The sequence below is a fragment of the Neoarius graeffei genome, chromosome 22 (genome assembly GCF_027579695.1).
Source record: "Neoarius graeffei isolate fNeoGra1 chromosome 22, fNeoGra1.pri, whole genome shotgun sequence".
In the NCBI taxonomy this organism is placed as follows: Eukaryota; Metazoa; Chordata; class Actinopteri; order Siluriformes; family Ariidae; genus Neoarius; species Neoarius graeffei.
This window is the reverse complement of record NC_083590.1, coordinates 34,242,322-34,263,617: the sequence shown is the minus strand read 5'-3', so window position 1 is coordinate 34,263,617 and position 21,296 is coordinate 34,242,322. Positions and strand designations below refer to the sequence as shown.

Here is a 21,296-nt window from a genome sequence, read left to right as displayed (position 1 = left end):
CCTGTTCTGGAAGGACCCTGACTCTGCAACACTACTAAGCCAGCAACATGAAAACCAAGGAGCCTCCAAACAGGTCAGAGACAAAGTTGTGGAGAAGTATAGATCAGGGTTGGGTTATAAACAAATATCCCAAACTTTGAATATCCCACAGAGCACCATTAAATCCATTATAGCAAAATGGAAAGAATATGGCACCACTACAAACCTGACAAGAGAAGGCCCCGCCCACCAAAACTCACAGACCGGGCAAGGAGGGCGTTAATCAGAGATGCAACAAAGACACCAAAGATAACACTGAAGGAGCTGCAAAGATCCACAGCGGAGATGGGAGTATCTGTCCATAGGACCACTTTAAGCCGTACACTCCACAGAGTGGGCGGGGCTTTATGGAAGAGTGGCCAGAAAAAAGTAATTGCTTAAGAAAACGCGTTTGGAGTTTGCCCAACAGCATGTGGCAGACTCCCCAAACACATGGAAGAAAAGTATCTGGTCAGATGAGACTAAAATTGATCTTTTTTGCCCATCATGGGAAACGCCATGTGTGGTGCAAACCCAACACCCTGAGAACACCATTCCTACAGTGAAGCATGGTGGTGGCAGCATCATGCTGTGGGGATGTTTTTCATCTGCAGGGACAGGAAAGCTGGTCAGGACTGAAGGAAAGATGGATGGCACTAAATACAGGGCGATTCTGGAGGAAAACCTGTTTGAGTCGGCCAGAGGTTTGAGACTGGGATGAAGGTTCACGTTCCAGCAGGACAATGACCCTAAACATACTGCTAAAGCTACACTGGAGTGGTTTAAAGGGAAACATTTAAATGTCTTGGAATGGCCTAATCAAAGCCCAGACCTCAATCCAATTGAGAATCTGTGGCATAACTTGAAGATTGCTGTACACCAACACAACCCATCTAACTTGAAGGAGTTGGAGCAGTTTTGCCTTGAGGAACGGGCAAAAATCCCAGTGGCTAGATGTGCTAAACTAATAGAGACACACCCCAAGAGCTGTAATTGCAGCAAAAAGTGGCTCTACAAAAGTATTGACTTTTTTTGGGGGGTGAATACTAGGGCTGTAACGATACACCCAACTCACGATTCGATTCGTATCGCGATTTTTGACCCACGATTCGATACACTCACGATTTTTTTTAAAATGTTTTTTTAAAGTAGTAAATTTGACTTATTAACATTTACTTACTTACATTAACTATTTAATAACAAATAATTCAGACCACTGCAGAGAATGAGTAATATGTATGCAAAAATGAACAAATGTATATCCAAAGACTGTTTTATTTCTCAAAATAATACTGTTGAGCTGGAAGCTCTGTTTTTTTCGGTTCTGAAAAAGTCAATTTTTCCAAATCGTGTAAATCCGTTAAGATTTTTTGGGGGGTGGCTCTCTCACTGTCTCACTCTCATAGGGCCAATGATTTTCTGTGATCGCGGAAAACAGATGGAAATTACGGAATTTTTATGGTGAAACATTGCTCGCGTGTCAAAATGTAACTGCCGCAGAAGGCTTCCGCCCAAGCAGACATGCCTTCAGTGTTGCCAGATATTGCTCACGTTTTCCACCCTAAAATATGTTCAAAACCAGCCAAAAAGCACCTAAACCCGCCCAATCTGGCAACACTGCATGCCTTTCCGGTCAAGTGACTGTGATTGGCTTGTGGCACACCTAGCCAGCCAATGAGCTGCTTGTTTACAGATTCGCTCCCCGCGTCGCAACCAGAATGGCGACCGTTTAAAAGAAACGAATGCTCTGCCAGTGGCGAGTGTGGACGTTGCGTGACTCGCAGAAGATTGTCGCAGGTCGGCGAAAAAACGACTTACTAATAGATATAAAAAAATAAAAGTAATTTAAGTAAGTTTAAAATGTAATTTAAATAAAAAGTAAAGTATTCATAAATTGAAGTTTGGAAGCGCCTCTGTTTTTGGGCTGAGGAGAAGTTTGAAAGGGTGTACCGCGATTCTGCCTTCTTGTATCGCGACACGGATCGTGGCTCTGCGTATCGCGATTTCGATACGCATATTATTACAGCCCTAGTGAATACCTATGCACATTCCAGATTTCTGCTTTTTCATCTTAATTATTGTTTGAGTCACAATAAAACAACAATTTGCACCTTTAAAGTGGTCGGCATGTTGTGTAAATCAAATGGTGCTAACGGTCCAAAAATCCATTTTAATTCCAGCTTGTAATGCGACAAAACAGGACAAACACCAAGGGGGATAAATACTTTTGCAAGGCACTGTATGTCAAGTGTCTAACAGCAGGGAAGATTAAAAATAACTCTGAGATTGAGAACCATGGGGCTGAATTGTATCCAAATCCCAACTTCACGTTTTTGACACCATCAGACGACCTTATTATCAAAACGTGCCTTACCGCTCTTATGAATTTTTCAGACAGAGCACATTTGGAGCCAAAGCTTTTGGTCTGAAGAGTCATGTTCTCTTTAGTCTGAGAGTCAAAGGTGGGGTTCTCAATCAGAGCGTTCACAAACACCCAGATGTGGTTCTTGACCTGAAACAGATCATTACTATTATTATTATTATTCAACTATTAACTTAAATATCTCAATCATTACGCTCGCATTTAATGTCCAAACCTGGAATGGTTTCACTGAGACTCCTGCTTTATTCTTCTTCTTCACCACCTCGATGAGTTTTGCCACAATTTGGTCCACGACATAATCAATATGTCTGCCACCCTGTGAGAAAAGTCACTCGAAATTAAATCCTGGACCACGGGCCTAACGTGACAGTACAAGAAAGAGTGCTCCACAGGGGTGGGCAATACAACAAAATAAATCCTAATCACAAGATGTGATCATTACAGGATGTCTAATGGTTTGCTAACAAACCTAAGTTAAAAACATCAAATCAGCTGCTTCTGTTCTGTTTGTAATGAATAAAGGTCATAGGCAACGGTCTGAGGCAAAACGTAGAATATCAACTTTATTGTCTAGAAGAACGACCCAAAAAGCAAATTCAATCTTCCTGGTGTCTAATTTGCACCCTAAAACTGAATAAAATGGTTAAAATATACTGTTTTGCCCAATTTCCGAAGGTTTGTTTACATCTCACTTATGCGCACTTTCACCGCCAGGGGACCGTCGTCGTGACGTCATTCAAGCCAAACAGACCGGGAGCAGCTCTGTGTTTACCTGCGAACCGAGCGCGCGTGTACAGACTTTGGTCGTGAGAGGTTGTGTAAAATGTCTGAAAGCGATGGCGATTTTGAAGCAGGAACTCTCCAAATTAAACATCAAGAGGTGAAACCATATGCGTATGAACCTATGGCTGTTGCGAAGCAGTCGATGAACGTGGCTCACTGGTTTGACCGTGCGGCCTCGGAATCGGACAGCGACTCGGCCGACTCTGATCGTGGTGACCCCGGACCTCAACAAGACTCACGCCCAATTGATTTCTCCTGGTAATTATGATCAATTCCTACTTTTGTCGTAATACTAAATAAGAGCCCTTTTGAAGAATAATTAAACCGCCTCCCTAGTGGATATAGGGAACGATTACTGGACAGTGCGCCGGTAGGCCACATTAGCCTGCCATCCGCGGCATTATACTATTTACAGCCGACTCTAAGCGAGGAAATATCCCTTTGTCTCATTTCCACAATGACTGTACAGGATCCCTCAGGATTCTTGACTTGTCAATTGCAAGCAAAGGTAAAAATGTTTTCCTCCAATCTTCTCCTTTTTGCTTGAGCGTTGCTGCTCCGTTTCTTCTTTGACTGCTTGATTTTGTTTCATGCGCACAATCCACTCTCTCCGCCTCGTCTCCTCTTCCGGAAAAAGCCAACCCTCTGGCTTGACATGCACAATCCACACTCTCCGCCTCTTCTTTTTCGGAAAAAGCCAACCCACTCACTCCGCCTCTTCTCCTTTTTCAGAAAAAGCCAACCCACTCGCTCCGCCTCTTCTCCTTTTTCGGAAAAAGCCAACCCACTCGCTCCGCCTCTTCTCCTTTTTCGGAAAAAGCCAACCCACTCGCTCCGCCTCTTCTCCTTTTTCGGAAAAAGCCAACCCACTCGCTCCGCCTCTTCTCCTTTTTCAGAAAAAGCCAACCCACTCGCTCCGCCTTTTCTCCTTTTTGGAAAAAGCCAACCCACTCGTGCCGCCTCTTCTCCTTTTTCGGAAAAAGCCAACCCTCTTGCTCCGTTTCTTCTCCTTTTTTTGAAAAAGCCAACCCACTCGCTCCGCCTCTTCTCCTTTTTCGGAAAAAGCCAACTCACTCGCTCCGCCTCTTCTCCTTTTTTGGAAAAAGCCAACCCACTCACTCCGCCTCTTCTCCTTTTTCGGAAAAAGCCAACCCACTCACTCCGCCTCTTCTCCTTTTTCGGAAAAAGCCAACCCACTCACTCCGCCTCTTCTCCTTTTTCGGAAAAAGCCAACCCACTCACTCCGCCTCTTCTCCTTTTTTGGAAAAAGCCAACCCACTCACTCCGCCTCTTCTCCTTTTTCGGAAAAAGCCAACCCACTCACTCCGCCTCTTCTCCTTTTTCGGAAAAAGCCAACCCTCTTACTCCGTTTCTTCTCCTTTTCGAGAAAAGCCAACCCACTCGCTCCGCCTCTTCTCCTTTTGTGCAAAAAGCCAACCCACTCGCTCCATCTCTTCTCCTTTTGTTGAAAAAGCCAACCCACTCGCTCCGCCTCTTCTCCCTTTTCGGAAAAAGCCAACCCTCTCGCTCCGCCACTTTTTCGGAAAAAGCCAACCCACTCGCTCTGCCTCTTCTCCTTTTTCGGAAAAAGCCAATCCTCTCGCTCTGCCGCGTCTCCTCTTCTGGAAGAAGCCAACCCACTCTCTCTGCCTCTTTTCCTCTCTCAGAAAACAGTAAAAACTTCTTCCTGAACCGGTCCCGTTGTTACAGTTCACTGCACAACAATAAGGCATGGGGTTTTTCTTTGGAAATTCCCGAACGCATGTCTGCACTCAAGCCGAACGGCAATGCAAATACACGGAAGTGGACTCAACTCAAGCAGTTTGTTTGTCTTAAATGACGTCACGTGCCGAGCAGTCATGAAAATATCCGAACAGAAATTCGCCGCGATCCGCGTTAACTTATTCTAATTATTACTTATTAACAATACTTCTTGGGACCAGAAGAAAATTACAGAGGGTTTTTTAACATATAAAGTTTCAAATGTGCATAAAATTAAAACCGCTGCCTATGAGCTTTCAAAGGATTACATGCATCAGTTATTAATATTTAAATCATACATTTTTTGAAAAACATGACAAAAAAATAAATAAATAAAAATCGCAATATCGATGATATCTCAGAAAATGTAAGTGTACACAAGTGACACAATCGCAATATGAACATTATATGGTTATATTGCCAAGACTTAGAGCTCTCGCTACCTTTGTAGTGGCGATGCTGTTGACAAAGCTGATCTGCTGGAACCCCTTCTCGCTCATGGTGAGACACACCTCCCAGCGCTCGTTCACCGCCTCATTGACTACTTTCAGTGCCACGCCAGTCTCGTCCAGCTTATCCTTCACGTACAGATCCACATAGCTGCGGAAACCATTCACCTACAGAGCAGCACACACAAGCAAAGAGCATGCAAGTTGATCGTTTAGTCACGCATGACTATCTATTTGGTACATCACTGCAGTAACGTGATCACTCTGATGGCTCCAGGCATCCAACTTTCTCAGGAAGTGGTTTCCCGTTGCCTTCTGCTGGATTATCCTTGACTTGCAAGTGACGTCAAAGCAAAATAGAAACCTGGATGTCGGCCATGTTGGTGGAGAAATGCGGGGTCAAGCGACATTCCGTACAAAACAGTCATGTGTGCGTAACTCTTTGTCTTTCTGCTGCTTCAAACGTTCTTTAAGCTACTGTATGCCGTATCTCTGTGGCGTATATGGTCACGGTCACAACAGTACTCGTGACCGTGGCACGTTCCGATTTTCTAGAATTCCGTCCGTGATTTGGAAAGAGGGCGAGGAAACTCTGAAGCTTAGCACAGAGAGGAAATGAGCACGGCTGAACAACATCGGCAGCGCTGATCTAACAGAGGCTAAAACCAAAACAGCTCGCGTTTGCAGTAATCATTTTATCTCCGGTCAAATTCAAAAGCTCTCTCGATAATATCATGGAAGAATTTTATTTCGTGTTGCTAGAATTCTGCTATAAAATGAGCGGTCTCGTTGTGGCTCACTCAGTCGTTAATGCTAATACACGTTAATAAAACGTGTATTAGCATTTCGCTTCTAGGAGCGCCAGCAAAATTATACAATCCAGACTGGGCGCCCACTCAAAACGGCTGCGGTTCGTCCAAGGTCGGACTTGATTCTTCGGCACCCAAACCAGATAGAACGTGATATCTGGGTACTCGATGGTCGGTAGAAGCGTCTTATCTTCAGAAAAGTCTGACTTTTTTAAATAATATGCATCAAAACCACACATATCTATCTATCTTCTCTTTGTATCAAATCTTCGCTCGAGCGTTCAAATCGTGGTAATAGTGAGAAAATTCAGCATTGTTTACAGACACGCTTTCAGCGGCTGCCGTCCTAGTTGCTTTGTAAATCCACCATCATGATGTTGCACATTTTGATCACGTGGTTGAAAGTCATCTATTATAGACATTTTCTCTTCTCAACCATTCACACACATGAGCAGGGCTTGACATTAAGGACTGCCCGATTGCCCGGGGCAAGTGAAACATGCACTCGGGTGAGTGGGATATGTCCCCGACTGGGCAAGTTGGAATGAGCATATATTACAAACTAGCACCACAAAAATGAGGCTTTTTGATCTTTTATTTCAGTTCCTAAAAGCGTCCCTCACTACGTATCCGCCATTATGTCTTGGCTGTTTTCTTAGTCTCAGTTTCATTTACTGCTTTGCAAGTTATTTTATATCCCCCCCGCTGATGTAGTATGGTACGCGTACTGTTTACAGACCCCTTGTGCATGACGTCACGCATCACGTGATAATTACAGCTGGGGTCAGACAGGCACCGTCTTTCATCCAAGCAAGGCTTAATCTGTCTTCAATATGGCTAATTTTTGCGCTGGTTTTGCGTCTTCAAGCAGACAAACAGATAAAAGGCATTACCGTCTCCCTGCTATCAAGAAAAATGCTAACAAATAGCAGCAAATGCTTCAAGAACAACGAGGAAATGAGTGGTTAAAGAATACGAGGAGAGGAGCTCAGCCTGAAAACTCCAGAGAAATTCACGATTGTATTTAAAATGTATTTTACAACTAGATAGAACTCGACGCCAACGGCGTCGATGGGGATGCCTCCGCCTGGTAGACTACACGCCTTATTAAGTTGTGATTTGGGGATGGACATTTGACCTCACAGTAACCTTGACCTGGTGAAATTACTTGTATCAGCCTTGGAGATATTGTGTTCACAAGGTTTTCGGACAGACATTTGACCTCACAGTGACCTTGACCTTAGACCTTTTGACCTCAAAATCTAATCAGTTTATCTTTGTCCCCAAATGCACAAATGGTGAAAGTTTGGTGAAATTCCTTTCATCAGCCTTTGAGATATCGCGTTCACAAGGTTTCAGGACGGACGGACGCACGTGTTAGTCCGCAAAGACGACACAGGTTTTAAACAAACTAGAAACTTTACTTAGCCATCATTCAACATTACAGCCATTCCATTCTCCTCGATATGAACGACTAACCCCTCGGTAAGCGCATGCGCAGTAACAGTTAACAAACTCCCCCTTTTTCTTTAAAGAAAAAAAACAAACTTAAGTATATTGCTGTTTAAAGAACGAAACTTCAAAAGAGCAAAGAAACATATACTGCCCTCATATTTACAGTCCATCAAAGTCCATTGTTGTCTTGTTTTTTTTTGTTTTTTATTCTTTGAGGTGCCACACGCCTTCGCTGAGTGCCTTTAGGAGGAGGAGAGCTGACGTTCCTTTCTTTGTCAAGCAGTCAGCAAGCTGATCTTTAGTCGCTGACCACATGATGTGTTGAATGACTCCTGACTGGATAAGCTCCTTGATATTGCTAATTTCAAGCCGTAGTCTCTTCTCTGTGACTGGTTTGGTTGACTTTACAGCATCCATCAGTGAGTGATTGTCAGTTACACATATTATTGGTAAGCCTCTGTGTTTGCAGTCACCTACAGTAAGTTCTGAGTACAGTGTGGCCAGGAATACTGCATTGTCGATGCCGTCTGCAAGGGCCAGTGTTTCTCCTGCGAGAGTACTTCTCACAACTCTTCTTATTCTCTTTGACTGCCAGCATATAGGAGAGAATCTTCCATTCTCTCCCATGAGCATGATGAGATGACCGCCCTGAGTGCCACCATCAGGAAGGTTGCCCATTGACGAGTCACTGAACACGATTAGCTGTAGGGAGCTGTCTTTGCCTAGGTGCTGGAATTTCAAGGTCACGTCATCAGATTTGAGTTTCTGAATCAGTTTGTTTACTGTGTGCAGGGTTTGAACAGTAGCAGCTTTTGTACTAGATGCTAACATGGACACATCACACATTGCGTCTGGCCTTGTTTGTCTTGCCACCCACAGTATTTGGCCAATCTTTGATCTTAGCATGTCCATTTCTTGATCGGTTAGGGGAGCATCACGCTCAGCAGCTCTAGTTGGGGTCGCTGATATGGGCTGGAGATTTTTGATGTACATACTCTGCTGTACCTGTACCGTGTCATTCAGAGACGAAAACTGCATTCCAATATAGCTGAACGTATTGTGCTCTTCTCGTCCAACTTGGAAAGCTGCTTTTAACTGTGGTATGATTGTTGTGGAAAACCTTTCAGATCCTCCCCAGATGAAATCATCCACATGACAGCCGAGTACTCCCATAACATTGGAGGAGTCATCTAGCCAGTAGAAGACTGCTGGGTCAACTTGTGACACGACTGCTCCCAACTGATGCATTGTGTCCTTGACTTTATTGTACCAATAAAGAGAGGCATCTGCTAGTCCATAGACACATTTCTTCAGTCTCCATAGAACACCTTGTCTCTGGGCCTCTGGTGGTGGACGAATGTAGATGTTTCGAGTCAATTCTTTGCCTTGCAAAAAGGCTGCTTTTATATCCATAGAATTTAATTGCCAATGTTTTTGACATATGACAGCCATGATCATTCTTAGTGACTCTGAGGCACATGTTGGAGAATCTTTTGGAAGTTCTTGAATGTGCATTTCCTCAAAGCCTCTGGCAACTAATCTAGCTTTCGGTGCGACACCATCAGGGGTTTCTTTAAGTGTACACACCCACCTTGTGGAGATGCATTTCTGTCCTTCATCTTTAACCTCCTCAAAGACATCATTCTTTTTCCAGTTGCTTAACTCTGCTTGTTTTGCAGGATCAAAGATATCGTCATCAACCATCAGAATATCATCTGGACTGCTTTCCTCGCATAAAATGCTATGCTCATCTGGTGACGTTTGAACATTGTCCATTTCGCCCAGATTTACTGAGCTTGTGGAACCAGCAAGATCGCCAGATCCATTGAACTGCACATTGTACCAGTTTCTGTGTTTTCCAGTGGCCTTCCCTGCACGACCTAGAATTTTTCCTGTTAAAGTTTGTCCACTGTCTCTATCTGTATATGTCACTGTTTGTCCAGCTTTTAGTCGCAAATCTCCATGTGTTGTGACTGTTTCGTTCTGTACTGTGTCAGCATTTGGTCTGTTGTCAGGTGCAAGTGGAGTGGCTACAGCATGCTCTTCTGATTCAGGCAAGTCATCATGTGTATTGGTCTCTTCCCCACTGTCAGTGTCGTCATCCTCGTGGTTAAGTCCAGAATCTGGTAGTGTTTGTTTGTCATTCACCTCTTGCTGAATATCCATATCTTCCAGCACTGTTTGTTGAGCATCAGTCTTTCTCAGTCTGGTGTGATGCACACGAACATAGGTGCCCCCATGCCTTACAAAGACTACCACACCATCTTGGCCAATGACCACCCCTGGACCTTTCCACTGTGGGCAGTCAGCTCGTTTGTAGTATACTTTGTCCCCAGTCTCGTATCGATCATCACTGGCTCGCAGTTGTTTGCGAAGGGCTCGTTTGATCCTTTCAGAGCACTCTGCTTCTGTGAATGCTCGGCGCGCTGCATGCAAAGTTGTAATATGCTGAGCCATCCAGGTATTCATCGTAGTGCTTTCTAGTGCTGGTGGCTTATCAGTAAGAACTGATGGCAAGTTGGGATTTTGCCCAAAGACCAGTTGGTATGGACTGTAGCCATGCACATTGTGCAATGAGTTCTTTGCCATTAAGGCCCAGTCTAGAGCCATTGCCCAGCTGCATTCATTTTCTCTCTTCACTTTCAACAAGATGTCAGTCAGGGTGTGGTTGTGTCTTTCCAAAAGGCCGTTGCTCCAGGGGCTATAGGCTGCAGTGGTTTTGAGTTCAATGTTGAATTTTTCAGCCATATCCCTCATTTCTTCATTGTTAAATTCACCACCATTGTCACTAAACAGCCTGTGTGGGGGTCCATGCACACTTATCCAGCAGTGGATGAGATGTTTCACGATGTCTTTGGGTTTCTTGGTGGTCACAATACTTCCTGCACTGAAACGTGTGAAGTGATCTATGACATGGAGATACCACACTCCTGGTTCCAGCTCATGTAAATCCACTGCCACTGTCTCATTGTAGGTTGAAGCCATGGGTAAGCCTACTGCAGGCTTTGGCTTTGGCTTGCTGTAACGTATGCATGTGTCACATTTGCTCACAACGTCGTTAAGAATGGCAATGCAGTCATCATCATTGTTACCTGCACAGTCCAGTAATTTTTTGAGCTTTTCCACGGAGGCATGTCCAAATTGTTTGTGTAGTTTTAACAACACCTTCTGTTTTTCCTGTTTTGTCATATTCTCAGTCACTGCCAGAACTTCGTCATTCTGGATGTCAATCTCATCTGAATTATCATTTGCTTTTATGTTAACACAATAGTGACCTGAGGAGGTCAGCTCAAGTTTCACTGGCTGCTTGAACATTGTGGCTTTATCATTTTCAATGTCCAGGACTGCACCTGCTCTTTTCAGAGATGTTTTGCTCAAAAGCAAGGGAATGTCGACTGGCACAACTTCTGTTTCTATCTGGCATTTAGTCTGCCCAATCACTGCTGGAATTGTGACACGCTTTGTGGAATGAACAAGTCTACCATCTCCAAATCGGAATGCTTTGGCACTGTTTTGGGTCTCAAGTTTATCTCGCTTGCTCAGTCCATCAACATAGTTGTCAAGCCATTTTTCTCCACAAACCGTTCTGGTGCATGCAGTGTCAATGACAGCTGATCCTAAAGCTTCCACCATGAATATTTCTGTGTCAGACAATGTTACCTTTGACAACAACGTTATGTGGCATTCTTCCGTGTCTTCTGTGTGACTCTCAATACTTTCTGTCAGTTTTGCCTGTTCATTTTTGTGAGGACAGTCCTTTGCCCAGTGGTAAGTACTCTGACAGATTGCACATCGCGATCTTCTTCCATATTTGTCTAATGGGTTGGACCCAGGCGGCGTCGTAATTTGACTTTGAGGACTCACTTTGTCTTTTTTTCCGGTAAATCTTGTGTAATACGCACAGTCAGGATCACTTGATGCACTAGCACAATCTGGCGGGGAATTGTCGCCAAATATCCGTTTCAGAGCAGATTTCATGTTACTGAATGTTAGGTCTGCGCAAGCAGTAAGAGCCAATTGTTTATCTTTAACAGTCAGTCCAGCAGTATCGAGTAGTTTAAATGCTAGAACAGCATCGGGAAGCTTCATTTTCAATTTACTCATTTTGTTGTATATCCGTTCGAATTCAATGATGTAATCCAGCATGCTAACGTTACCGTCCCTTTTGAGGTTGTCGAACTCCGTGTAGGCGTCATACTGACGGTCTTTTTCCTCTTTCAAGTAGACCGTGTCCAATTTCTGCAGAAGCGTTGTTAATCCATTGTCTTTGTTCAAGTCATCCGCGGGTATTTCAAGTGCTATGGTCCTTGCTCTCCCAGTTAGCGACAGTGCAACTGCTAGCGCTCGTTTCCTCTGGTCCAACTCGGTAACTAACTTCCAGATTTGGATCTCATTCTTCCAACTTTCATAAGACTTATTTTCATCAAAAAGTGGCGGCACTTTGTAGCTGTGTGCCGCCATCCTCTGCTACCAATGTTAGTCCGCAAAGACGACACAGGTTTTAAACAAACTAGAAACTTTACTTAGCCATCATTCAACATTACAGCCATTCCATTCTCCTCGATATGAACGACTAACCCCTCGGTAAGCGCATGCGCAGTAACAGTTAACACACGCACGCACGGACAGACAACCCGAAAACATAATGCCTCCTGCACCTTACGGTGGCGGAGGCATAAAAACAGAAAGTCGGAAGTGAGGATGGAAGAGTTTGCTTAAGAATCTCGTTTTGTTTTGTTTTTTCTGCTCGCGTTCAAGTTAGCGTCTTCATGAAAGTTTGATTTTCTTCAAGGTGAAGCCGCTTCCTTATTCGACACAGAAAACCCAGATTGGTTTCAAACAACTCGGGCGTAAAAAACTCTACAAGGAGCGACATGTGCGATAAATCCTGAAAGAACAGAACAGATTAAGAGCAGAGAGAGCCGGAGCTTTGTTTCCGTTTTCAGAGGAACACAGTCCTGTGCAAAATATTTATATTTTTTTTGTTACATCATCCACCTCTAGGTTTATTTAAAAAAAAAAAAAAATCCCGTGCCGCATCATGACAGACCGGCTGCGCTGATTCAGTGACGGGTTGCCAGGTCTGTATAAAAACACCCACAACCTACACACTAAACAATAATTTTAAACTCAAACATTATCCTGTCTGTCATGACGCAGCACGGGTTTTTTTTAAATCTAGAGGTGTATGATATAAATAAATAAATAAATATTCTCAAACACAGTACTGTTCAAAAGTCTTGGCACCCCTATTTTCTTTATACAAACTGTTATAGATTTCTATTTTACGATTTCTACATTATCGAGTAATGAACCTACAGTCCGAGAGAGTTCTACACAAACACACTGAACTTTACAACAGCTGCATGCGTGTGAAATGGAAATAAATCGACTAAGGCAGGAAAAATTATTTTGGATAAAATTGTTATTGTCCGTAAAAAGTAACCAATAACCAAACTTAATAATAAAATTAATCAATAACCAAACTTCAACTCAATGTGTGATCTTCATTTTATGTTGCCATTCACAACTATTCTATGGTTTTCCTAAAAAAAAAAAGTAGTACTCGCAAAATAGGGGGAAATGATAATATGGGGGGGGGGGGGGGGGGGGGCAGTAGAAATTAAGCCCTACTTAACCCCCCAGGGCAAGTGGGTTTAAAAGTTAATGTCGAGCCCTGATGGGCAATTTAGAGTAGCCAGTTAACCTAATTGCAGGTCTCTGACCTGTGGAGGACAGCGATTTGGACACGGGAAGAAAATGAGACACAGAAAGGTCCCTGTCGGCCATGGGGTTCGTGTTATGCTGTGTTCACACTTAGGCCAAGTTTAAATTAGACCGTATCTGTCTCGTTTTCTTCGCGGATGCACTGTCCGTTTACATTAAAATGCCTGGAAACGCCGGGAAACGGGAATCTGTCAGGGTCCACGTATTCAATCCAGATCGTGTCTGGTCCGATGCTGTGTAAACATTGAGAATACGCGGATACGCTGTGCTGAGCTCTAGCTGGCGTCGTCATTGGACAACGTCACTGTGACATCCACCTTCCTGATTCGCTGGCGTTGGTCATGTGACGCGACTGCTGAAAAACGGCGCGGACTTCCGCCTTGTATCACCTTTCATTAAAGAGTATAAAAGTATGAAAATACTGCAAATACTGATGCAAATACTGCCCATTGTGTAGTTATGATGGTCTTTAGGCTTGCCATCCTTCCACTTGCAAGTGGTAAGTGACGCGCATGCCCGACATGCACTGAGATCACACACACAGCGGCTCAATCCCAAATCACTGCTCGTGCACTTCACTCGCGTGCTCTGTGAGCTGCGCAGGGCCGGAGTGCGCACCCTCCAGAGGGCACTCGCTGTTCAGGGCGGAGTGGTTTGGAGCGCAGGATGCCTGCGGAGCCGAGCGTATCCGTGTATTGGCGTTGCTGTGTGCACGGCTAATCGTTTTAAAAACGTTAATCTGATGATCCGCTGATACGGTCTAATGTAAACACCACCTTATACCGGTACGATAGTGGTATAACTGTATCGATACAAAGTATAGTGGTACAGTTTAGTGCATCTGTCCACACTAGCGAGAAATGTTTGCGGTTTTCTTTCACGGTAATTGAAATGCGCGTGCGGGAAATGTTTCCGTGGTTACCGAGTAACTTCCTTCCGAGAATATGGCGGATGAAACAACGTGTGTGTGTGCTTTTTGTTGTCAATGTACAGTCTGTATTTCTGGTGGTCATTTATTCAGTCGAGTCGTATAAAACGCGCGAGGCAGTTGAGAAAGAAACAAAGAAAACGAATCTCCCTTTCTCCCCCCTCACTTTCTCCCTCTTCCCCTCCCTTTTCCCCTCTTCCTCCTTTTTCCCCCCTTTCTTTGCTCCATGTAGCTCCACGGTTGTTTTGAGCCATTTTGACGTTTTATTTACAGCTGGAAAGCACGTGCGTGTTGTATTGTATGAATAACCCGGAAGAAGTAGGAATGGTTCATTGCGCTTGCGCATTATATTTGTATCGATACAGAGCCGCTTCATCTGTCCACACTACAGCGAAGCGCTACAGTACCGATACTGTACCGGTACGAAACCCATACATTTGTGGGTTTCGTACCGATACAGTTATACCGCTACAGTACCGGTATAGTTGCTAGTGTGGACAGGTGTTGCGGTACGAAAGTAGTTTCATATCAGTACAAAATCCCTAGCGTGGACAGGGTGTTAGTCCTGCGCGCTGTGGAGAGGCGTGCACCAAAACGCGCTTGCTGGAGTTCACTCGGAGCACGCGTGCTGTGAATAAGGCGCACTTGTTCTCGATGAATGAACTAAGTGTTGGGCTATTTAAGGACTGCGCTGATGCAAAGACTTTGCGAAGTATTACACCACGTTCAGTGCGCATTACCGAGCCTTGTTTCCCGTGTTTGTGGTTTTCCTGGTTTCTCGACTTCTGTTCCTGGTTCTAGTTCTCGTTTTGCCGCCGACATCCTGTTTGCGCCTTGATTGACCCTTTAACTGTTTTCTCGCTATTGACCTTGCCTGCCGATTTGGATTGCTTGCTTTTGTGTGCGTTTCATGCACTTTATGTACATATCGCACTGCATTATAAATCAACACAACCTTCTGCACTTACGTCCGTCTCTCTCGCGCATTTCACAGTTTGAACCCGGAATCTTCTTGCTACGAGGCGACAGTGCTAACCAACGCACCACCACGCGGCCCCACAATCAGTTAACTGGTGTAAATATATTCGAGATACATACAGCAAAGATAAATCCATATTGAGGAATAATAAATACACCAGGACGTGCTGGTATAGGATAATAAGCAGCGACAATGATGCAGACTTATTGTTACCACCACAAAGCTTATTATTTTTCAATAATTGTACGTCCCCGTGTGCCTTATTTTTCTTCTTCTACAACACATTGTCAACGATAATGTTTTATTCATGAAGGAACGATATTTATCTGTTTAAAATCACATTTGATATGGAATGTTCATAAAACACGTTTCTGATATCACTTAAGTTATAACTGCTATTAAGAGACATTCAGGAACCAGTCTGTCTTTTTCTTGAAGTTACACACACATAAAAAAATTTAAAAAAGGAGACAAAAAACCCCCAGCTTGTCATGTTACTGATAAACCAGAAACAGTACATCATGCGTTCTTTCCTGAAACCTCTCCATTGGCAGAAAACTTAAGAGTGTTAGAAAGTTCTGACACTGGAGACTTTCTTCTTAAATGTTAAATAAATGTTTTTATTTTTTTCACGGTCCGGTTTCCATCAAATCCTGCACTCTGATTGGCTGGCGAGCAGGTCCATATCCTACGATACGGAACCCAGTTACGGACCCCGGTTACGGACCTCTGGCGACTCGCTCGTTCACAACAACAAACATCGTAGCAATTTTTGTCAAAATTTTCGCATTTCTCAGGAGAATAGCATTAATTTTACAGCATGGATAGCGATAACGACAGTGTTCACAGCGAAAGCGAGTTTTACTACCCTGAGGAAGAAGAAATAAAAGAAAACATTTCAGGAGAAAGCTGAAAACCTCTAACTGTTGCTAACGCCGAGCAAAAACATGGCTGAATCCTGAATGACTCCTATTTGTATAAATAGGGGACTACATAGGCGGCAAAATGTAGTTTTTTTCCTGCCATGGAAGTGCACTTGTATACCGAGGAGGAAGCCATTTGCATTACAGCCGTGAATGAGGATTCAAAATGGCGGCTCGGCTCGGTTTTCCCTTTCGGGCGCTCTCGTTTTCTGTTAGAATTTGTTCAAGAAAAAAATAAATATATTATTTACCAGCTTAATGTCGGTCCGTATGGCGAAATACCGTGACCTCGGCCTTGAATACTAACCTCCGCCCTCTCAAGACCTCGGTCACAGCATTTCACGATACGGACCTCCCAGCTGGTAAATAACACATTTATTTTTTCACGGTCCGGTTTCCATAAAATCCTGCGCTCTGACTGGCTCGCGAGCGGTCCGGAATCATACGATTTTTTGTCAACATTTATTTTCGCATTTCTCAGTATAATAGCATTAATTTTACAGCATGGATAGTGATAACGACAGTGGTCACAGTGAATGCAAGTTTTACTACCCTGAGGAAGACAACAAAAAAAAACATTTGGGGAGAAAGCCGAAAACCTGTAACTGTTTCTAACGGTGAGCAAATCTAGCAGTTTATTGAGGAGCAAAGGGCAGAAAATACAACGAAAAAGACGACCTACGACCTCAATGTCTTTGGGAAGTTCTGTCGAAAACCTAAATAAAGGTCAAAAGGTGGAATTCTGAGCTGACGTAGATCGTCAAACAGGTTTTTGACGAGCTTGTAGCAGGTTTGTTCTAAATATGGTTTCCCTTTCGGGCGCTCTCATTTTCTGTTAGAATTTGGTAAAGAAAAAAAATAAGTATATTATTTACCAGCTTAAGGTCGGTCTGTATCGTGAAATACCGTGACCTCGGCCTTGAAAATACTGTCAGTATTTTCAAGACCTCGGTCATGGTATTGCATGATACGGACCGACCTTAAGCTATATATATATATAAATAAAAAGAGTTCTTTTCCAAAACACGATAAACGCCAAATTTAAAAAAAAAAAATGAATTCTTCGCGCTATTTTGCTGTGTACTGAGCCTATTCACTGCTCCATTAATGTTTCATGCCAAATCGCTATATTTCCTTGTTTATATGTGCTGCAAATTGTAGTTTGTCTCCAAAACGCGACAGGCGCTACACCTGTTTTTTGGCTGAGTGCGACATTTCCTTTAGACCAGGGGTTTTCAAAGTGTGGGAGAGTCAGCCCCCCCTCAGAGAGCAAATAAACAACGGCGCCCCCCCTTACAATTTTTGTTGTTGCTATACTTAATGCTCCATTCGTATTTAAAAAAATGGTTGTTGTACACACTTATTTTTTTCTTTTACACATTTTAAACATCTGTGCTTTTTAAAACAACATTTTTTTTACACATTTTAAACATCTGTGCTTTTCTTTTTAAAACATCTTGTTTTACACATTTTAAACATCTCATAGCATCGTTAGCTAGCACCTCTTGGCAGACAACACACTGTGGCAGTGGAGCATCTTCAGATCCAGTCCATGAAAATCCAAACTTTAAATAATCGTGGTCATACTTCCTTCTTTTTTCAGTCCCCCCAGGATTCCGCGGGCCTTTTTTGTGATTGTTGTGGGCTAAAATGTCTGATGTTGCAGGGGGTTTTCCAAAAAAACTGCAATGAAAGTTGCGGTGTTTTTTAGGTTTTTGTTGCGATTACATTGCGTGAGGAAGTGAAAGTTGCGAGAAATTGTTGCGATTTTCTCTTTTTGTGATTAAAATTGAGTGATATGTTAAATATTAAGTTATTACTGAAAAGCTATCGATTAAAAAAACAAAGACACTGAGAAATGGTCCTATAAACAACTTTACCAATATAAAAGATTACCAGGACTACAAAAATGCAGAAAAATAGGCTTTACTTATCCAAATGCACCTGTTGGTTCTAAAGTTAAAGTGCAGAGAACCTCACAGCACAACATGAAGTTACCTTAAAATATAATATAAATGCCTCAGCTTTCATGTAAGAAAAAAAACCTATTAATACTAGTACTGTGTGCAGGCAGTCTCTCCTGAAGACTAAATTAAACAATAATTATAAACTAATAAAATAAATGGCTCAGGCTTCATAGAAGAAAAAAAACAATTTGAACAGAATCTCACAGTATGATGCTGAAGCTGCCTAAACAATGGAAAATAAAATACCATTTTGGCAAAAACGTTGGCATCCATTAATTTCTTGTATTAAGTAAAAAAATAATGTAAAGTGTGCACAGTCCTTCACTGTAAACATAACACACTTTCAGTAACAGAATTTAAGCCTACAGAAACACTGACTCGCACATGCAGTGTTGCCAGATACTGCTGACGTTTTCCAGTCCAAAATATGTTCAAAACCCGCCAAAATGCACTTAAACCGCCCAATCTGGCAACACTGCGCGCATGTTGCTTCTCTTGAACGTATACACGGAAGTAAGGCGGAAGGTAGTTTGTCGACATCACCTCAAGATGACGCCAATGATTGGTCAAATTTGCGGGAAGGTTGCGGTGATTGGATAGAATTGCAACACCGCCCTGAATTTGCGGGGATTGGCTGAATCGCAACATCGCGAAATCCTGGAGGGTCTGTTTTTTTGCTTGGCCCAGACTCTGTCTCCTCACTCACTGTAGCTTTAGGTACTAAAAATCGATCCTCTGGCAAAGGCTAGCTGAAGTTCGCTAAATGTCCGCAATAGTAACTTATTCTGGTTTATGTTTCCTCACGGTGCGCCCCCCCCTGAAGAACTCTGGCGCCCCCCAGGGGAGGCGCGCCCCACACTTTGAAAAGCCCTGCTTTAGACCAATCAGAGTTCGGTCAGCGTTCTACACTATCCCACATGGCGGCGCCCTGAAGCGAGGAGTTTTGTTTGCTTGTGTCGCTTCTTGAGCACAAATAACTTTTGCAAATGGTGGTTGTGAATACTTTTGATGGTTCTGAAGAATTGAACTAACTGGCCATTTGTTATTTAGTTAGTTGTTTTCTGTGGTGGACAGTCTTAAAACGCAAGATTAAACATAAATTAATGTTATTTAAGTGTTTATATAATTTATTTGATTTTATTATAAATTGCATGACGAAAGTTCCTGATATTATACATCTACAGCATGTTCTCTTGTTTTAAAAACAGAAAGACAGAAAAAACGAATGGATTTATAGCATTTTGAAACTAGATAGAACTCTACGCCAACGGTGTCGATGGGGATGCCTCCGCCTGGTAGACTACACGCCTTATTAAGTTGTGATTTGGGGATGGACATTTGACCTCACAGTAATCTTGACCTGTGACCTTTTAACCTCAAAATCTAATCAGTTCATGTTTGTCCCAAAGCGCACAAATGGTGAAAGTTTGGTGAAATTCCTTTCATTAGCCTTAGAGATATCGTGTTCACAAGGTTTCGGGACGGATGCACGCATGCACAGACAGACGGACAACCCGAAAACATAATGCCTCCTGCACCTTAAGGTAGCGGAGGCATAAAAAGAATGAGTGGATTTATAGCGTTTTGAAAAAATATATAATAAACTTTGGATTTATAATCAATAACACTGTTGTTAGATTTGTCAATTATTGTTGAAAATGTTCAGCCTGAACCAACTATCTATTATAACAGGATAAATTAAATATTTGCAAAATTTATGGGTCTGGGTAAATAAATGTCATTTTTCTGAAAACTATCAAAATGGATTTATAGCATTTTGGAAAAAAGAGCTCTACACACATTATATAATATATAAAAGTTTGGAAACACCTTCAAATTCAACGTTTTTTCTTTATTTTAATTAACTAAAAGACACTTCGTGCCTTAAAGTAATGACTGACTGTTATTTCTCTTTACTTAGTTGAGCAGTTCTTGACATATGGATTGCTACAGTTGTCGAACAGGGCTATTTACTGTATTTTTATTATTTACTCTTTACTGGTTGATGGTGTCAAATGCATTAAGGCAGCAAGAAATTCCATTTTTGACAAGACACGCCTGTTCATTGAGAAGCATTCCAGGTGACGACCTCATGAAGCTGGTTCAGATAATGCCAACAGTGTGCAAAGCTGTTATCGAGGTAAATAGTGACGACTTTGAAGAATCAATAGGGGTGTTCACACGGCACATATTTGCATCGATGCTGCACCGATGTATTTTGTTGCGATATATCTTACACCGGTGTAAATTTTGTGGAGCGTTCACACGTCACAAACCTGCTTACTAGAGAGAAGCGTGTTAGCACCGGTGCAGCCCCACTTGCGTTCACACGGCAGTTTTTGCGACCGTGCAATACGATAGTAATAATGCGGAAATGAAATATGCACGTGTGAAAATGTACTTCCTTTTCCCGGTTGTCATGGCATCACCAAGCGCCGGGAAAACAACGTGGATGAAGACACCAGTGTTGCCAGATACTGCTGACGTTTTCCAGCCCAAAATATGTTCAGATCCGCCAAAATGCACTTAAAACCGCCCAATCTGGCAACGCTGGAAGACACGTAGTTCTGTTGTTGTTGATATTCGCCATTTTGGAAGCGCAAAATACCAGGATGCAAATTATGCAATGCCCGTATGTAATCAACTCTCCTCACGCATAGCGAGTCTACCCCTGTAGCGTTCAGACGCCCCATTTTATATCGGTGCTGCCCCGCAAACTAGCATTTACTCCGGAGTAAATTTCTTAAACCACCTCCCGAGCAGGGTTAGATTTGCACCGGTTTAAGCAGCTTTCAGGGGCGACACCGGGATAACTTTGTACCGTGTGAACGCTCTACCGGGGCAGCCCCGGTGCTACACCGGAGTAAAAGTTGCCGTGTGAACACCCCTTAAAAGATGAAATGTTGTTAACACTTTTGTTTACCATATAATTCCATATGCTCCATACGTTATTTCATAGTTTTGATGAGTTCAGTATTATTCTACAATGTAGGAAAAAAAAAAATCGAATTTGAAGGTGTTTCCAAACTTTTGACTGGGACAAATACTTCGTTACTTTACTTAAGTAGAAATTTTGGTACTTTCTACTTTACTGGAGTAATAATTTTTCAACCT

At 42.8% G+C, this 21,296-nt stretch overlaps 1 protein-coding gene across 2 annotated transcripts in view; it reads right to left on the bottom strand.

The window, feature by feature from the left end:
- top2b (DNA topoisomerase II beta) overlaps nucleotides 1-21,296 on the bottom strand; it is a 132,315-nt gene that overhangs the window by 62,859 nt on the left and 48,160 nt on the right. For both annotated transcript variants that reach the window (XM_060904758.1, XM_060904759.1), the window contains exons 8-10: nucleotides 5,389-5,562; nucleotides 2,616-2,717; nucleotides 2,393-2,530 (exon numbers count right to left, since the gene is read on the bottom strand). In XM_060904758.1, coding sequence (XP_060760741.1) covers nucleotides 2,393-2,530; nucleotides 2,616-2,717; nucleotides 5,389-5,562 — 414 coding nt within the window. The remainder of the gene's footprint in view (nucleotides 1-2,392; nucleotides 2,531-2,615; nucleotides 2,718-5,388; nucleotides 5,563-21,296) is intronic.